Source organism: Cucurbita maxima, unplaced genomic scaffold (genome assembly GCF_002738345.1).
Source record: "Cucurbita maxima cultivar Rimu unplaced genomic scaffold, Cmax_1.0 Cma_Scf00002, whole genome shotgun sequence".
Taxonomy (NCBI): Eukaryota; Viridiplantae; Streptophyta; class Magnoliopsida; order Cucurbitales; family Cucurbitaceae; genus Cucurbita; species Cucurbita maxima.
The window spans coordinates 2,582,936-2,599,655 of NW_019272018.1; the positions used below are offsets into that span (position 1 = coordinate 2,582,936).

The 16,720-nt window shown below is 36.3% G+C and overlaps 2 protein-coding genes across 5 annotated transcripts; one reads left to right on the forward strand and one right to left on the reverse strand.

The window, feature by feature from the left end:
• Positions 1-6,027: 6,027 nt before the first annotated feature.
• On the forward strand, positions 6,028-7,616 carry LOC111470708 (protein FAF-like, chloroplastic). Its single transcript, XM_023116303.1, has 2 exons — positions 6,028-6,882; positions 6,982-7,616. The coding sequence occupies exons 1-2, from the start codon at positions 6,172-6,174 to the stop codon at positions 7,420-7,422; spliced, it is 1,152 nt and encodes a 383-aa protein (XP_022972071.1). The 5' UTR covers positions 6,028-6,171; the 3' UTR covers positions 7,423-7,616.
• A 5,064-nt stretch (positions 7,617-12,680) lies between these two features.
• LOC111472034 (R3H and coiled-coil domain-containing protein 1-like) lies at positions 12,681-15,602 on the reverse strand. 4 transcript variants are annotated; one of them, XM_023117749.1, is made up of 8 exons: positions 15,244-15,602; positions 15,029-15,102; positions 14,648-14,722; positions 13,928-14,181; positions 13,594-13,684; positions 13,296-13,457; positions 13,110-13,199; positions 12,681-12,996 (listed from the first exon to the last, which is right to left on the reverse strand). In XM_023117749.1, exons 1-8 carry the CDS (start codon positions 15,528-15,530, stop codon positions 12,848-12,850), a joined length of 1,182 nt encoding a protein of 393 aa, XP_022973517.1. In that variant the 5' UTR covers positions 15,531-15,602; the 3' UTR covers positions 12,681-12,847. The 4 variants fall into 4 exon arrangements, with proteins under 4 accessions (XP_022973517.1, XP_022973512.1, XP_022973504.1 ...); XM_023117744.1 differs by having other exon boundaries at positions 13,594-13,711; XM_023117736.1 differs by lacking the exon at positions 13,594-13,684 and having other exon boundaries at positions 13,296-13,459; positions 13,743-14,181.
• Positions 15,603-16,720: the final 1,118 nt, after the last annotated feature.

Here is a 16,720-nt window from a genome sequence, read left to right on the forward strand (position 1 = left end):
TATTTACATTTTTCCTTATAGTTGCATAATATCGATAATTAAGGAGAAAATCGTGGCGGATTAGGGTTTGTATTTTTTCATCAACTATTAACATGTTACTCGTTCTAATCACCAGAAGACGTTGTATTGATAGCAGAGGAATCAAGTCAACATGGTTTTTAGCGATATAAATTGTATTAGAGCGATGATGATGATGATGATGATGGATCGATATCGTAAAGGGGTAGTGAATATAGGTGGACAAATGGTAAGTGGACAAAGAAGTGTAGGGTAAATGAGGAAATTAAGAGAACCATCTAAAAGAGAACAAAACAAAGGGAAGTGGGAGAGTGGCTAATAAGGAGGTTTTGATGAGCATTTTTATAGCCTTTGAATGTCATGTCCTTATTGGAAGACAAACAGCATCTCCCATATGTTTTTTTTTTTTTTTTATATATATATAATATGTTACTTACACGTGTTGACCTTTTTGTCCCACACGTGTACCCTACAAGAATCTACTTTCTTGTTTCTCACAAGCTAATGATGTTGGATTATGTTTTAAAATCATCCTAAATTCTTAACTATGTTTGGAAAAATTAATGGTATTTTGTAATGTCATGAGTTCATGCTTTTCGAGAACGTTGAGATTCTTTGCCATACTCGATCGTTATACTAAATGTGAATGAACAAAATAAAAACTTGCGAGAAAAATGTATTCGATTATTTTTGTGAGAATTTATGTTATGTTGTGAAATAATAAGACACCATCGTGTCACTTGATATTAAACGTTAAACTAGATGTCACTTGATGTAAAAAGATGTGAGATCCTACATCGGTTGGAGAGAGAAACGAATCATTTTTTATAAGGGTGTGAAAACTTCTCTCTAACAGATACGTTTTAAAATCGTGAGGTTGATGACGATATGTAACGAGCTAAAGTGGACAATATCTGCTAGCGGTTGGCTCGGGCTGGTACAAAAGATATACTATCTAATTTGAAAATTTTTATTTGTATATAACTTGTATGAATGTGGTGTTTGTGCAAATCTAGTGGTCTTAGTAGGTGATTGCATTAGGTAGCACGTTGAGGCTCGATACACTGAAGAGAAGAATGTCTCAGAAGGAAAGTGTCGAGTTTTCTGTTAGAGAAGGAAAGTAGAACAACGAATCTTTACAAAAAGGAAATTGTATCTACACGACGAGTCTCATTGCGATCTTTTGGAATAAATCACGTTTCATGCATGTTAAATATGGTAGGAGGCGTCATTTAACTGTGTGAACGTTCAAGATGACATCATGATGCAAACCAAAAAGGGCTCGTTTAGTAGATGAAAACCTTATTATGTTGGTGCCCATTCGAGATTCAAATGTCAATTATCAAACAAATTAAACTCAGACATTCAACTTGACATAATCTAGTAGAAGCTGTTAGATGAACACGACTCTCCACAATGTTATGGATATTGTCCACTTCGAGCATAAGTTATCATGGCTTTGTTTTGGGCTTCCCCAAAAGACCTCATACCAATGGAGATACCATTTCTTGATTATAAACCCATGATCATTCCCTAAATCACTCGATGTGAGACTTTCATCCAACACCTCCCCTCGAACAAAGTACGTCTTCCCTTAATCGAGGCTCGACTCCTTTTCTTTTGGAGTCTTAGTCACTTTTTACTATACCTTCGAGGAGCCTCGACTCCTTTTCTTTTTGAAGTCATTTGTTCGACATTTGAAGATTCTATTGACATGACTAAGTTTAGGACATGACTCTGATATCATGTTAAATGAACACGACTTTCCATTGGTATGAGGCTTTTTAGGGAAGCCCATAGCAAAACCATGAAAGCTTACGCTCAAAGTGGACAATATCTTACGATTATGGAGAGTCGTGTTCATCTAATAGAATGACAAGATGACGTACATAGAGATGTACTACCACTTAACTAGGTGGAGGCGTGTAGTATCGAACGGATAGGAGCGTATTAGTATCAAGTAGTTGTAGTTACAACTTGTATTGATTCGAGGATGAAAATAATGCATTATCTAACCACCTCAACAATCTATTTTATGCCTTTTTATTTTTAAATAATAAAAAGAAAAGCACAAAATGGAAGACAAAAAGAAAATAAGAAAAGAAAAGGCAATTAAAAATATAAAAAAAATGTGGACGTGGGAGCTTAATTAATTATTTCCACATGAATTAGAATATTCTTTGTTGATTTATTTATTCATTTAAATTTTTGTCTCTTTCTCTCTCTCTCTCTACAAATGAAATGATGGGTTTGCTTCCTTCTTGAGCCATTGTCTTTTGAGTCTTATCTCTTAATACAAATATTATTTAATGTTTAAATTTTAATTATTTTCTCTTCTTTTTTTACCCTTTATTTTATAAAAAAAAAAAAATTACATTCTTCAATTTCATTTTTAAATTTAAATTTTTATGTCACTCTAACGGGAAGATAATTAATAAAATAAAATAAATTTTGTTCGTCCTAACATTTTGATTTTATTAAAAACTAAAATTTGAATAAATAACTTAAACAACTCGAACTAACCTAACTCCAAAAATTTATAATTTGAATTGATGAAAATTGTTTGAATTGAGCGAGAACTTTATTGTGTAAACTCGGTTGATTTATGAACTTCTTTTTGGTTAGGTTTATTTTTCCACTAGAAATTAGACATCACAGTAAATACATGAATGAATTAAGACCACTTCTGGATCTTAAGAACACTTAAAAAAAAATTAAAAGTTACTATGTGTACCGACAATGTGCACCTTTTTTAATGGCTCAATCATAGGAACTCTATAGTAAAACTGCTTTGCTTGGAACAATTTTATGTTGGTGATCTCCCGAGAATTTGTCTAGGATGCATTGAACGAACACAAACCATGCTAGAAGGACGTTATGTTGGTTTGTGAGAATAGTCTTCACTTTTATAAATAAAGAGTAAATAATGTGATCATGTCGCGAAAAATGTAGGGGAATATTGGGCAATTAGGTATCGAATCTGAATTTCAAATCCAAATCCGAATCCTGGACATGGGTCGTGTTATAATGGTATCAGAGTGGTAATTCACCCTATAAAATGTGGTTGAGGGACGAACGAATGTAAAACCGAATGGAAATATGATACTCGAGTAAAAGAAGAGATAAACTGAAGACAAAAAATAAATAAATGTGAATCAAACATATTTAAATTAAAAAGTAAAATGCACTAGACAAAGCGCCTAAAGGAGAACTTTAATTTATTATTATTTTTTTTTTACATTTTATTTCTAAAAAGAAAAAAAAAAACATTTGTACATTTTGACATCACACCTTTCTTTTTCTTTTTGTAATTATAAAGTTTTGATATTAAATAAAAATATCAATGGTATTTTAATTTTTTTTTTAAGAAAACGTGCGAAGTGGTCGAAAAATACAAACACGAGCTCAGAAGTTATTAGTATCATGTCTAAGCTGAACCAAATTTGAGTTGATTAAAAACGTTGAGTTAAAAACTATTTTTTTTATTATTAAAAATATTTTTATTAATTTTATTTTATTAAAAAGAAAAAGATAAAATGACGTAAAAATGTTTTATGTATTTGAAACCGCGCTCGTAAGATAATGTATAAATAATAAGTTAAAGAAATGAAATTGTTACTATAAAATAATGGTTTAGATCAAAGTACATAGTCTATGAATACCTTTATTCGAGGCCTTTCATCCTCTCCATTGGTCCTTCCCCTTTTTGCTTTTTTATTTTACTTTTAAATCCTCCTCTCAACGTCCCTTTTCTTTCTTCTTTCGTTTCGGGTAGGACCTAAAATCTTAAATTTGGATTTTGATTCTTTTATGTTCGGGATGTGTAAGTCTCGCTTATACTCATCGGTTTCATACATAAGTATATCAATTTTAGACACATTGTAACAGTCCAAGCACATCACTAGTAGATATTGTTCTCTTTATGCTTCCTCTCGAGGCTTTAAAATATGTATGTTAAGGGAATGTTTTCACACCCTTATAAATGATGTTTTGTTATACTCGATGCTTTAATGTTTATGGAGACCCGACATTTTTTTTATATATATAAGTCGTACAGATTAAACATTCATCTAATCAATCATATAACATTCCAACCGTAAGACTAGTTCACTACACAATCATATAAATCTTTTTCTTGCCTAAGACCAATCAACGAATCAATCAGTCATGGAGCTAAACACAATCATACAAAAGTTCGATTACTCATTCACAAAGAACTCTATAATAAAGCCTGTTTTAGTTTGCATCGGGCTTATTCGAACTTGACCGATCAAAAGTTAAGGCTTGTTTGAGCTCTATCGACCAAGATTGGATGTGAATTGGAATATGAGATCTACATCAGTTGGAGAGAGAAACGTAGTATTTATTCTTATTAGGGTATGAAAATCTCTCTTTAGAGGACGCGTAACAAGGGTTGTTACAGTTTTGTAAGCGGAGTCTAATTTCTATAATACTAATATAGCGTTATGACCCGTTGTTTATGATCCTCTCTTGCACGTAATAGAATAAAAGTATAAACACAAAATGATTTAAACCTAAAAGAATCATTGAAGAAATAAGAAAGTATAGAGAAGTGAGATCTCAAGCTTTCCAACATGAAAATATTCCAAAGATCTGATCACCCAATTTGGATCTGATGCAACCAACAACATCAACGTATACCTTATTTTTGTTGCATTCTTTGCCTTTTCCGTACAATTTAATTGGTACAAAATAATTTTACATTCTAATTTTTTCGTTACCGTAATAATAATAGTCTGCTTATTAACTAGGGGTATACACGACTACGGTTAAGTTTGAAAATTTTTTCAAACCGATTTAAAATTTGGAGTTAGATGGATTGGTGATTCGAGCAACCTGAATACAGTTCACAATCCAACACTTTATTTTCGGACTGGATTGTTTTTGTTTTAATTAATTTAAAAAAAATCTATTTATGCATGTGATCGGCTTCCGTCCTCTATCATCAGACAGTTAAGAGGCAATGGTTGAGGTGACGGTTCTTTTGTATGATTTAGATTTATGGCCTTGACTTTGAATGAGAATGGAGGAATGAATCTCTTTCAAATAGCAGGCCTACTGGATTCGTCTTGTTTTCTATTCTCCCGTCCTTTCCCCCTGGCTATCTCCTGAGGTAAGTAAGGACTATAGTCAGAGTCAGGGGCATACCGATGAGTTAATTGATGAGCTAAGACTGCTTAGACTTTTAGAATTTCTCCAAATGGGAGTGGTTTTTGAGGCAGAAGGGATGTCCTCGAGTAAGCCTGACTATTATATTAGGAATTAAAATCTCATAAACCTAAAATATCAAACATTTACGAGTACTAACAAATGTCAAATATTTTTAATCTTCCCTCTCAACAGGTACTAGGAAAAGAAAAGGAGAAAGAGATGAGTATGAAAATACTCAATAAGCAACATACGTATAGGTTCTCATTCACATCCAATTCTTAATATGTTGCTCTAGAAAGTCCCCGGCGTAGAGTCATTACTACATTTAACAGGGGCGACTATCACAAATCTTCTACCCATGTAGTCACTAGTCCATGTTCAGGACCAATTTACGGCATCACGACATTAGCCTTGATTAGTACCTACACTCTATTAGAAGCACTCAACTTGAGAACTAATCATGTAGCCTCAAATCTCTCACTGAGAAGGTTTACGAAGTTGTGACGTCATCCTTAACTTGTTTCTACACTCAATAAAAGTACTGTATAGTCTAAAATCTCTCTCTAAGTTCTATTATGGAGTTATGACAACACTAAAAGAAAATCGAGTATTTAATTTTTAGTTGTGGCTCAAGTTTTGAAAGTTGAGTTGGATTGTAAGCCTATACTCGGATTCTTTTGAGTTACCAATTAAAAATGCATAATCTCTGTAGAGGCAGCAAAAGACAAAGCCGGAGACAGAGTCTATTCATGGTGGCGTTAATGCGGGCCCTCTTCTCGATTCCCATGGCGGACTATAAATACCCACTTTCCTCTTCCCCTTTCGTGGCAACCTCATTGCATCATCTTCTTCTTCAATTCCCCTGCTTCCCTTCTCTGCAACTCTGCAGCTTCAGCGGTCTCTTTCTTCCGACCGCTGCCGGTTGCTGTAGTTGCTCTTCTAGAAACACTCACAAAAAACCCAACAAGACAAAACCAAATCATGTCGCCATTGAAGATCTTTCAAGCTTCCTGCGACGACAAAAAACAGGGCATCGTCGCTGTTCTGTCCTCCGACCCCGACCGCTCCAAATCCCAACCTTCTTCTCTCCGAAGAACACTCTCTGCTGACATGTCGTCCCATAAATGGATTTCCCAAATGAAAAATGTCGCTTCTTGTCAAGAATTTGGTCTCTGGGATTCAATTCAAGAAAGGGAGAAAAAGAAGAAGAAAACAGAGGAGGATAAAACAGAGGATAAAACAGACTCTGCTGATATTTGGGGCTCTGTCATCAAATCTCGTAAGGATTTTAATGCTAATCCTTATGTTCCTCCCCGGCCAATGGGTAAGTGTTTAAGTGAGAAAAGCCTCGAGATTTGTACTGAAAGTCTTGGATCGGAAACCGGCTCTGATGGGTTCTCGTCGTATCCATCATCGGAGAACGGAGATTCCGACGAGGAGGAGTTTGAAGTAGAGGATCAAGGAAAGCCGGTGAAGTATAGCTATAAAAAATCACCCCCCCGCCGGTCGTTTCCTCCACCGTTGCCGACACTCTCCGGCCCGGATGGGGAGTTAGTACGGATGCAGCCCCGCCGTGACAACGGCCGGTTGGTCCTCGAGGCCATGTCCGTGCCTTCACAGAGCACCTTCTCCGCCCAACGTCAAGATGGCCGCCTCGTTCTCACCCTCGTTAATCGCAAGCCCATTAACGAGGTAAATCACTTAATTAGCAAGCTAATCTTGATCAAATGCTGCATCAATTATGTAAACAGTCAATAAAGTTTAATCCTTTTGTTCATATTCTTAATCCAGATCAAAGAAGAACAGAAAAAGATTGAAAATTCATCACAATTACCAAGTGGGTTACTAAAATCCCACAGATTAGCATCAATGATGAACAGCAAATCGAGAGTTTTAGCCAACAGGAACCCATCACTCCCCCCACGCCCAAAGGCGGCAGCAGCAGCAGCTCAACCAATAACCCCCTGCGCCGCCCCGCCTACCGCAGCGTCGTTGAATGCCTACGAGTACTACTGGAGATCGAAGCCGAGCTCGAAAGCGGGGGCGGCGGCTGTGAACCCGCTCGGGCAGCAGGCGGCGGCGTTCAAGAATAGCAACAGAAAAGTTATGATATGCAAGAACAGAGTAGTGAATGAAGAAGAGCAAATGTTCGTGATGTCTCCAAAAGGGAGTTGTAAGGAAGTCCGGCGGACGGCGGTGGTTTGGGAGCCACGGTGCATTGCCACATCGTAAGTAGTTGATGATATTCATTTGGCGAAGGCTGTAAGCTAACTGTTGTAGCTGGGTGTGAATTGGGTTCTTAATTTAGTGTTAACTTACCTTTCCACTCTTTGGGGAATTGTGTTGAAAAGAATAAAAAGGTGATGAAAGAGAAAGAGTGAGAGATTATTACTTTTTATTTGAGAGAAATATTTACCCTTCATGAAGTTGAATAATATATATAGTTAAATTATTAATTTAGTTTTTGAATTTTGATCCATACCGAGACTCCGAACACGTACATATAGGTTAATATTATGAAGGAATAGGTTGAGCTAGATATTTGATGTGAGATCTCATCTCGGTTGGAGATGAAAACGAAACATTAGTTATAAAAGTGTGAAAACATCTTTCCAACATACACGTTTTAAAACTGTGAGGCTGATAGCGATACATAACGGGCTAAAGCGGACAATACTTACTACCGGTAGGTTTGGGGCGTTACAAATGATATCAGAACTAGACATTGGGTTGTGAGCCAATGAAGACTTTGAGTCCTAAAGATAGTAGATTGTAAGATCTCACATTGGTTGAAGAGGGGAACGAATCTCACATCGATTAAATAGGGGAATGAAACATTCCTTATAAGGGTGTGAAAACCGTGAAGCTAACGGCAATACATAACGAACCGTTGTGGGGTTGAACTTGAGGCGTTCATATGATACGAGAACACTCTAATTTAAGGTGCACGTATATAGTAGCTCACCACGAGTAAAGAAGATTATCAATCCTTAGTTCATCTGGTTCCTCATCTTTGGTCACTTTTCATTATCTGGATTGGAATATTTGTTAACATAAACAAATATCTTTTAAAACATCCAATAACATAGGCTAGCAATCATAAAAAGCTGAATAAATGCTCACGTCAAAAAAAATATCTCTATCAACTAAGGCACAAGATAGAAAGAATATATACTTTTTTTTAGTAATATAAAACTAATGGTGCATCTCTAATATGTGATCTTCAAACTTTCAAATAGGATTTAAATTGGCCGATACAATTTTAAGTTTGGACGGTTACAAATGGTATCACAGTCAGACACTCTGGAAGGTGTGCCAACGAGCATGTTGGCTCCCAAGGAAGGTTGATTTTAGGTCTCATTATCGAATAGAGAGGATAACAAAGCATTTCTTACAAGCGTATATAAACCTTTCTCTGACATACATGTTTTAAAACCATGAGGCTGATGACGATATGTAACGAACTGAACGAGACGATATCTGCTAATAGTAGGCTTTAACTGTTACAAATGGTATTAGAGCTAAACACCAGACAGTGTGATAACGAGGGCGTTGGCTCCCAAGGTGGATTGTTAGGTCCCATATTGGTTGGAGAGGAGAATGAAGCATTTCTCATCAGGGTGTAGATACCTTTTTCTAACAAACGCGTTTTAAAATCGTGAGACTAACGACGATATGTAACGAGCTGAAGGAGACGATATCTACTAGTGGTTGTTAGACGAACACGACTCTCCACAATGGTATGATATTGTCCACTTTGAGCATAAGCTCTCATGACTTTGTTTTGGGCTTCCCAAAAGGCCTCATTAAGCGGGGATGGCCTTTGTTCTTCTTTAGATCCCTTGTTTCACTCCGATAGTATCATAAATCGAGTCAATGCAGAGGAAATGAATGCATTTTCATACTATTAAGTAAGTGAAATAGATAAAACATAATCTGAATTATGCCAGATATATGAATGCATTTTCATACTATTAAGTAAGTGAAATAGATAAAACATAATCTGAATTATGCCAGATATATGAATGCATTTTCATACTATTAAGTAAGTGAAATAGATAAAACATAATCTGAATTATGCCAGATATATCACCTATTCTACTGGATCTTAAGTAAGTGAAATAGATAAAACATAATCTGAATTATGCCAGATATATCACCTATTCTACTGGATCTTACGGAGCCTGGTCATGCACGACATGGTCAAGTCTGATCATAGAAAAGATTCTCTTCCAGCGAACCAGCCTACCCTCTGTATGGAGCTTTCGCGGTGGTTGGAATAAAGACACATTTGGTTGTGAATCCCAATGTGACAGATAAAAAGACATATCCACACGGCCCAATCAATAGTTCAAGTCACACACTCCCATAATCCATTTTCTCTTCGAAGAATTCCTTTCAACTATTATTGAAAAATAACGAATAAAATTTCGTGGAGTTGAAGGGAAATATCCCAATACATGTCTTATTTTTCAATAAGACATATTTGCAGCAATGAAATACTCTTCTTCCTCCCCCGAGTAATCATAAATAACTAATTACAAATCTATGATTTCGATTCTCTATAAAGGACCAGAAATGCCTTGCTTACGTATCATTGGGAAGTGCATTAACATAAATACGGCAGTAAGAAGAGGTAATACAAAAGTGTGTAAACTATAAAAACGAGTCAAGGTAGATTGTCCCACACTAGCACTTCCGCGTAATAACTCTACCAAAGGCGACCCTATTACTGGAATAGCTTCCGGTACACCTGTTACAATTTTGACTGCCCAATAACCAATTTGGTCCCGAGGTAAGGAATAACCAGTTACACCAAAAGATGTGGTCAATACAGCCAGAATCACACTTGTACCCCAAGTCAATTCACGAGGTTTTTTAAATCCACTAGTAAGATACACGCGAAATACGTGCAGGATCATTATTAAGACCATCATACTTGCCGACCATCTATGAACTGATCGGATTAACCAACCAAAGTTAGCTTCCGTCATTATATATTGAACAGAAGCAAAAGCCTCAGTAACGGTCGGACGATAGTAAAAAGTCATAGCAAACCCCGTAGCTACTTGTACTAAAAAACAAGTAAGCGTAATTCCTCCTAGACAATAAAATATGTTGACGTGAGAAGGAGCGTATTTTCTAGTTATATCATCTGCAATTGCCTGAATTTCAAGACGTTTTTCTAACCAATCATATACTTTATTGAGATAGGGAAACCAAGGGGACCCCCCTCTGAGAACCGTATATGAGAACTTCGTCTTGTACGGCTCAAACAGAAACACCCAAATACCGCTCGTAACGAATATGTGTACTAAAAAGTTTCAAACTTTGTAATGCTATGATTCAATTTTTTCTATGAAGATACAAAAGAATCAAAATTCGAAAAGTCTTCTTTGTAGTTATAATGCCCAAATATCAAGTCGACTCATTCGTATTTATATTGATCATTAGGGGCCTCATGGAGAGTCGTGTTCGTTCTAACATGGTATCAGAGCCATGCTCTAAACTTAGCCGTGCTAATAGATTGGCAAATCCTCGAATGTCGAACAAAGGACTCCAAAAAGAAAAAAGGAGTCAAGCCTCCTCAAAGATACGAAGGCAGTAAAAAATGACTAAGACTCCAAAGGAGTTGAGCCTCGATTAAGGGGAGGCGTGTTTTGTTCGAGAGGAGGTGTTGGATGATGAAAGTCCCACATCGGCTAATTTAGGGAATGATCATGAATTTATAATCTAAGAATACACTCTCCATTGTTATGAGGCCTTTTGGGAAGCCCAAAGCAAAGTCATGAGAGTTTATGCTCAAAGTGAACAATATCATACCATTGTGGAGAGTCGTGTCAGTCTAATAGTGGTAAGCTTGGACTCTTGACACTCATGAAGGATGTTGTTACCTTTCACCATTCCATTTACAGTATACTAGATTAGATAGAAAGATAATAAAAATAGGGATTCGATGAGTGAGAGAGAGTACACACAAAATCTTAGCACCATCTTTGACTAAGTTGAAAGTGTCATGTCTTTCTATGAAATTGAATGGCTGTTGTTTTGGGTAAGAATTTAGAGAGCCAATAAAGCTTTGAAGTTGGGTCACTTCCGAAATGACTGACTGCCCTCTATTATGGGAGCATCATGATCCGCCATGGATACGCCTTTCCTCTTCACATTCAAATTCTCTTCCACTTTTCATCTTTTTTTACCCACCATACTCATCACTTGCTTGACGTAATTGGCGTACAAAGGGAGGATTTCTTCTTATTCACCGAGTGAAAGCAGCAATTCTACCTGCAACGCCAGTCGTGGTTGACCCATCATCATCTCGCGTCACGTCCCTCTCGGATTGGGAGGCCGAAGCACGATGAGGGGTTGCATTGGAAATATATATACACGAATTAGGTAAGAGTTATTTACTAATTACTAGGTGATTGATTCAAAAGAATAATAATAATGAAGTGAAGATATATGCTCCATTATTGAAGGACTTATTAAGGCTTGTGAGCTCTTGTAGCATCCAAGCCTTATTGAATTTGGGCTGGAATCAATTACTATTTGGGCTCAACGATCAAGAGTATTGGGTTGTGGCCCAAAAGAGAGCCCACATAGAGAGGTGAGGTAGGTCCATAATTGGAAGTTCTACCTTCGAAATAACTTGCTCTAGTTATGATCTATCGCCTTTATCCTCTCAAGATTCGAAATGCCCATGTAATGGTGGATTGTCTTTGGTCCGTTAGGTATCAATTTTAAAACGCATCTACTATGGAGAGGGTCTAGCCCTATTCTGACTAGTGTCTCGTACTGTCCAATGAGTGACTCTAGTACTATTTGTAACAAGTCTAAGACGACTACTAACAAATATTGTTAGCCCTACTCCAATCACTGTCTCGCACGTTTGGGGACTGACACTGGTATCATTTGTAATAGCCAAAACCCACCGCTATCAGATATTGTTAGCTCTACTCCTAATGCCTCACACCGTTCTGTGACCGACTCTAGTACCATTTGTAACAGCCAAAACCCACAGCTATCAAATATTATTAGCACTACTCCAACCAACGTCTCGCACCGTTCGATGACTGACTCTAGTATCATTTGTAACAACCCAAACTCACCATAGCAAATATTGTCCACTTTGACTCATTACATATCACCATCAACCTCACAATTTTTAAAACATGTCTACTAAAGAAAGGTTTCCATACCCTTATGAGGAATGTTTCATTCCTTTTATTCAACTGACGTGGAATCTCAAAGCTTGTAATTTTCACCTTGCCCAACTAAATCAAACGAAAACGGGCTCTATCACTTGAGCGAATAAGAGGAGAAAGAAAATGTTGAAGACAAAGTACAAGCAATGATCCTAAGGCAAAGAGTCGTATCTTGCTTGTAGCCTACAATATGTCCTTCATTTTGTATCATGCAATGCCTTTTCTAGGACATAAAAGTGAGGTAATCGAGTTATACAGAGCACTCATCAGTTCAAAAACAGAGTGTAGTGCAGCCATAAGAACCAACTTTTATATTTCTTTAATGGAACTCAAGCCATGGGGATGTGTAATGGAGTAAAGCGTTCTTGAGATAAACAAGAATTTCCATCCATTCAACAAAAAAGTACAAGAACTAACCTAACTTGGATCATCACTTCCCCAAGCTTCATCCCTCAACTTGTGGTGCCTTCTTCCAGTTTTCTTAGTCCTTTCAACGCGAAGGCAGTGGGGAAATCTGGAAACCTCAATCCTAATCCTTGAGCGATCAGCCGCCGGGCTGTTCTAACATCAGTCTTTGGCCTCAGCTTTGCAGGCTCCAGATCTGACATTACCACAGTAAACCAAAACCAAAAATGGAACATTACCTCTTTTTTCAATATAAGGATAAAAGGGAAGATCTTATGAACGCTAGCAAATTCAAGGAGCAGCTCATACCACTCGGTGAAATTGAGCTCAAAAGAGTATCATTCTCATCAAGTATGCGTGCAGTGAAAGGAGATCTAATACGATTCAGAGCCTCGAGTGCTGCATCAAAAAATCAAGATAGTTATCAATGCATGAAACAACTTCATCAACATTACCTAGAGACATAAACTGTGCCGAAAATTCTAAACTATTTACCAGCTGATGGTGTCTGAAAAACTACAACTACGACTGACTCATTGACCCAGCGAAGGAGAACTCCAGAATTCATGCACCTCCCAAGTAGCCTTTCAAGTTCTATTGTTCTGGTACTCGGTGGAAGGTCAGCTAGGACAAGAACATGTCGAGTACCGTAGTGTTCTGGATTCACACAAACAAAAAAGGCTTAGCTCTTGTGTGATAATTATGACTTCATGTCCACAAACATCAATATAAAACACATTCTATCATAACAACGAAGAATTTCCTTCTATCATATTTGAAAAATGTGACATACTTAACACTCGAGGGGCATCTTTCGCCTGCAATACTTGAGGAAATACTTGAGGAGAATCTTCCCCCTGCAATACTTGAGGAGAATCTTCCCCCTTCAATACTTGAGGGGCATGTTCCCCCTTCAATACTTGAGGGGCATGTTCCCCCTTCAACACTTGAGGGGCATGTTCCCCCTGCAACACTTGAGGAGCGTCTTCCCCCTGCAATACTTGAGGAGCGTTTTCCGCCTCCAATACTTGAGGAGTGTTTTCCGCCTCCAATACTTTAGGAGCGTTTTCCGCCTCCAATACTTTAGGAGTGTCTTCCCCCTTCAATACTTGAGGAGCGTTTTCCACCTCCAATACTTGAGGAGCGTTTTCCGCCTCCAATACTTGAGAAGCATCTTTGCTATTTGTATCATTGATGATAGTTGAAGAATCAGATAGCTTATCACTGCACGGTTCACACTTCCTCCATACAAATTTCCCCTTCCCATATTGTCTAGTGGTTCGGTATTTTGTCTCCTTGCCTCGAAATTCTGCTAGATACTGTTGTTCACGTTTCCTCCTTACAAAATCACATGGTAGGCGATCTGTACGAGTTTCCCAATCTGTGGAATTGTAGCAACCACTTATGCTAAATCAATCATATTCTCATTGTAATAATCCCACAATCCACAGAAAGACACTCTTTCTAAATGAATGCACATACACAAACGATCTTTGTGCTTTTTTAAGACAGACTAGACATGACAGTGCAATCTTTAGGTGTTACAATCATAGATGCTACTTCAAGAAAGTTGTCTTTAGGCCATATAACTGAGGCAAGTATGCCCTATCTAAACAAGAAGGTCTCTTAGGTCAAGAAACATACAAAATTGTAGAGCTACAACCTAGGAATTCTCAACATGGAGTAATTCATTTTAAAAAACAAGACTCCCAAAGCCTCGCAAGGAAACAAAGAGAGCGTTTAAGGATAAATTGTGCCATAAGTTAACCCACCCAAGTAGACATGAAACTACAATGAAATATAGAGCAATTTCCATCAAATGTAAGTTGAAGGCAACGTAAATGTACCTTCATCATCATCATCCCAAGACCCAATATAGGATTGAGCACGGTTTGTACTTTCTCTAATATGATCCAAATTACCTTCACAAGAAAAACGTATATCATTCCAACTAAATATTAGCAAACGAAGGAAAGTTTTCAAGAAAAAAAAAAAGGTGCACAATAATTCAACGACCCATCACAGGGCATTATCTCGAGTTTCTTCTCGCTATGATCCCAAAATCCATTCACAGCGTAACTAATCTCATTAAGATTTTGAACTGGTATGAACAAACTAGCTGTTAAGAGATATGAACGCAAATTCCTAATATAGCCGTCGAGTTTATCCAGTGAACTAAACACAATAACTCCATTGATTTTAAATGAACAAAGACGAGAAAATTTCACCAGTTTGAACGGATGCTTCATCGACTGAATCACTTGAGGGCGAAGGTCGATCATCTTCCACAATCTTGGCATCCCTAAAAGATAAAAAGAGAAAAACAAAATCAGCTAAAATCGAATTCAAACCTATTCGCTCCAATCAAGAAACTCCATCGGAAGAATGAATCAAAGCATAGCTTAAAGAATCGGAACTACAAAATCTTGAAAGCTAATTTTACCCAACGGAAGAAGAGACTTGGGATTTCGAAGCCTTAGGCTCAATGTCGTCGACTAGGAACACAGGGCTAATAGAAGCGTAGAGACTGGACAAGTGGGAGAGAGCGATGGCCAATCGGAGAACTCGATCACTGAGGTCTGTGGTATGGAGGTAGCGAATGACCGATTGAATAAGAGAAATAGCAGCATAAGTGTCTCCGGAAGCGACGAGGTCATCCGATATCTCACGCCAGTCGTGAATCCGCCGTTGCATCTCTTCCTCTATCTCCTTCGCTTCAATTGATTCCATTGATGAAGAAGATGAGAGTTCAGATTCTCAGCGAAAACAGCGCAGAAATGTTACAAAATTCAAAAAAAAAAAAAAAAAAAAAAAAAAAAAAAAAAAAAAAAAAAAAATCACTCACGGCGGCAATNCGAGCTCCGTTTCTCCCCTTCCTTATATAGTTTTTTCCACGTGTACAGTGAAGATGAGTTTTAACTACCATTAATATCCGCCATCAGCTATGATAAATTATATAAATCCAAATAATTATCCAAAATCTTTTAATTAAATTCCGGTTTTTTTATTTTTTATTTTTTATTTTTTTTTGTTCGATATTCAAAGAATAAAAATTAAATATCATTTTATTCCATATATTTCTAAATATCTAAATTTAGTTATATACTTTTAATAATTTAAAAAAAAATCACTACGATTTGAATATTTCTCTAATTTATATTAATTTATGCGTTTAAATTTTAACGATGAATAATTAGATTTTTTTAAATAAAAAATAATGTTTTACGAGCATTAATCAGTTAACTTTGGTTTTGTGTTTAGCCTATTTTAAAAAAAATCACTACGATTTGAATATTTCTCTAATCTATATTAATTCATGGGTTTAAATAAATCTTATAAAAGTTATGATTTTAAAATAATTTAAAATTTTGAACGATAAATAATTAGATTTTTTAAATAAAAAATTGTATTTTACGAGTATTAATCAATTAACTTTCGATTTAGCGTATTTTAAAAAAAAAAAAAACAATACAATTTAAATTGTAATAGCCAAAAATAAATAAACAAATAAAAAAAAAACTTTATAAACAAAAATAGTTAAAATAATAATATTAATTAATTAATTAATATATAATTAAAATTTAAAAAAAAAAAGAAAAAAAAAAAACTTTCCCCACTCTCTCTACTAACCTCTCATCCCTCCCCACAATTATCCCTCCGGACTCATCTTATGCCAATTACAAAAAAAAAAAAAACAAAAAAAAAACAAACAAACAAAACAAAACAGAAAAAATAACATGGTCAGCCAGATTTAGAGATTTTTGTTCAGTTATTAAGGTAAAATTATGTCTCAGATTTCCTTTTCCTATAAATTTATAGTTATGCATTATAAGAAATTAATTTACGATCAAATCTTCTTTCATATCTTAACAGGTCTGCAATAATCAAATTCCATATACAAATTATAGATTTTTGTTAGC

Coding starts and splice junctions, on each gene's coding strand:
- LOC111472034 (XM_023117727.1), bottom strand. CDS start 15,530: ATGGAATCAATTGAAGCGAAGGAGATAGAGGAAGAGATGCAACGGCGG. Junction 15,103..15,243: donor CAAGTCTCTTCTTCCGTTGG/GTAAAATTAGCT, acceptor TTTATCTTTTAG/GGATGCCAAGATTGTGGAAG. Junction 13,458..13,593: donor AGATGCCCCTCGAGTGTTAA/GTATGTCACATT, acceptor GTGTGAATCCAG/AACACTACGGTACTCGACAT.
- LOC111470708 (XM_023116303.1), top strand. CDS start 6,172: ATGTCGCCATTGAAGATCTTTCAAGCTTCCTGCGACGACAAAAAACAG. Junction 6,883..6,981: donor ATCGCAAGCCCATTAACGAG/GTAAATCACTTA, acceptor TTCTTAATCCAG/ATCAAAGAAGAACAGAAAAA.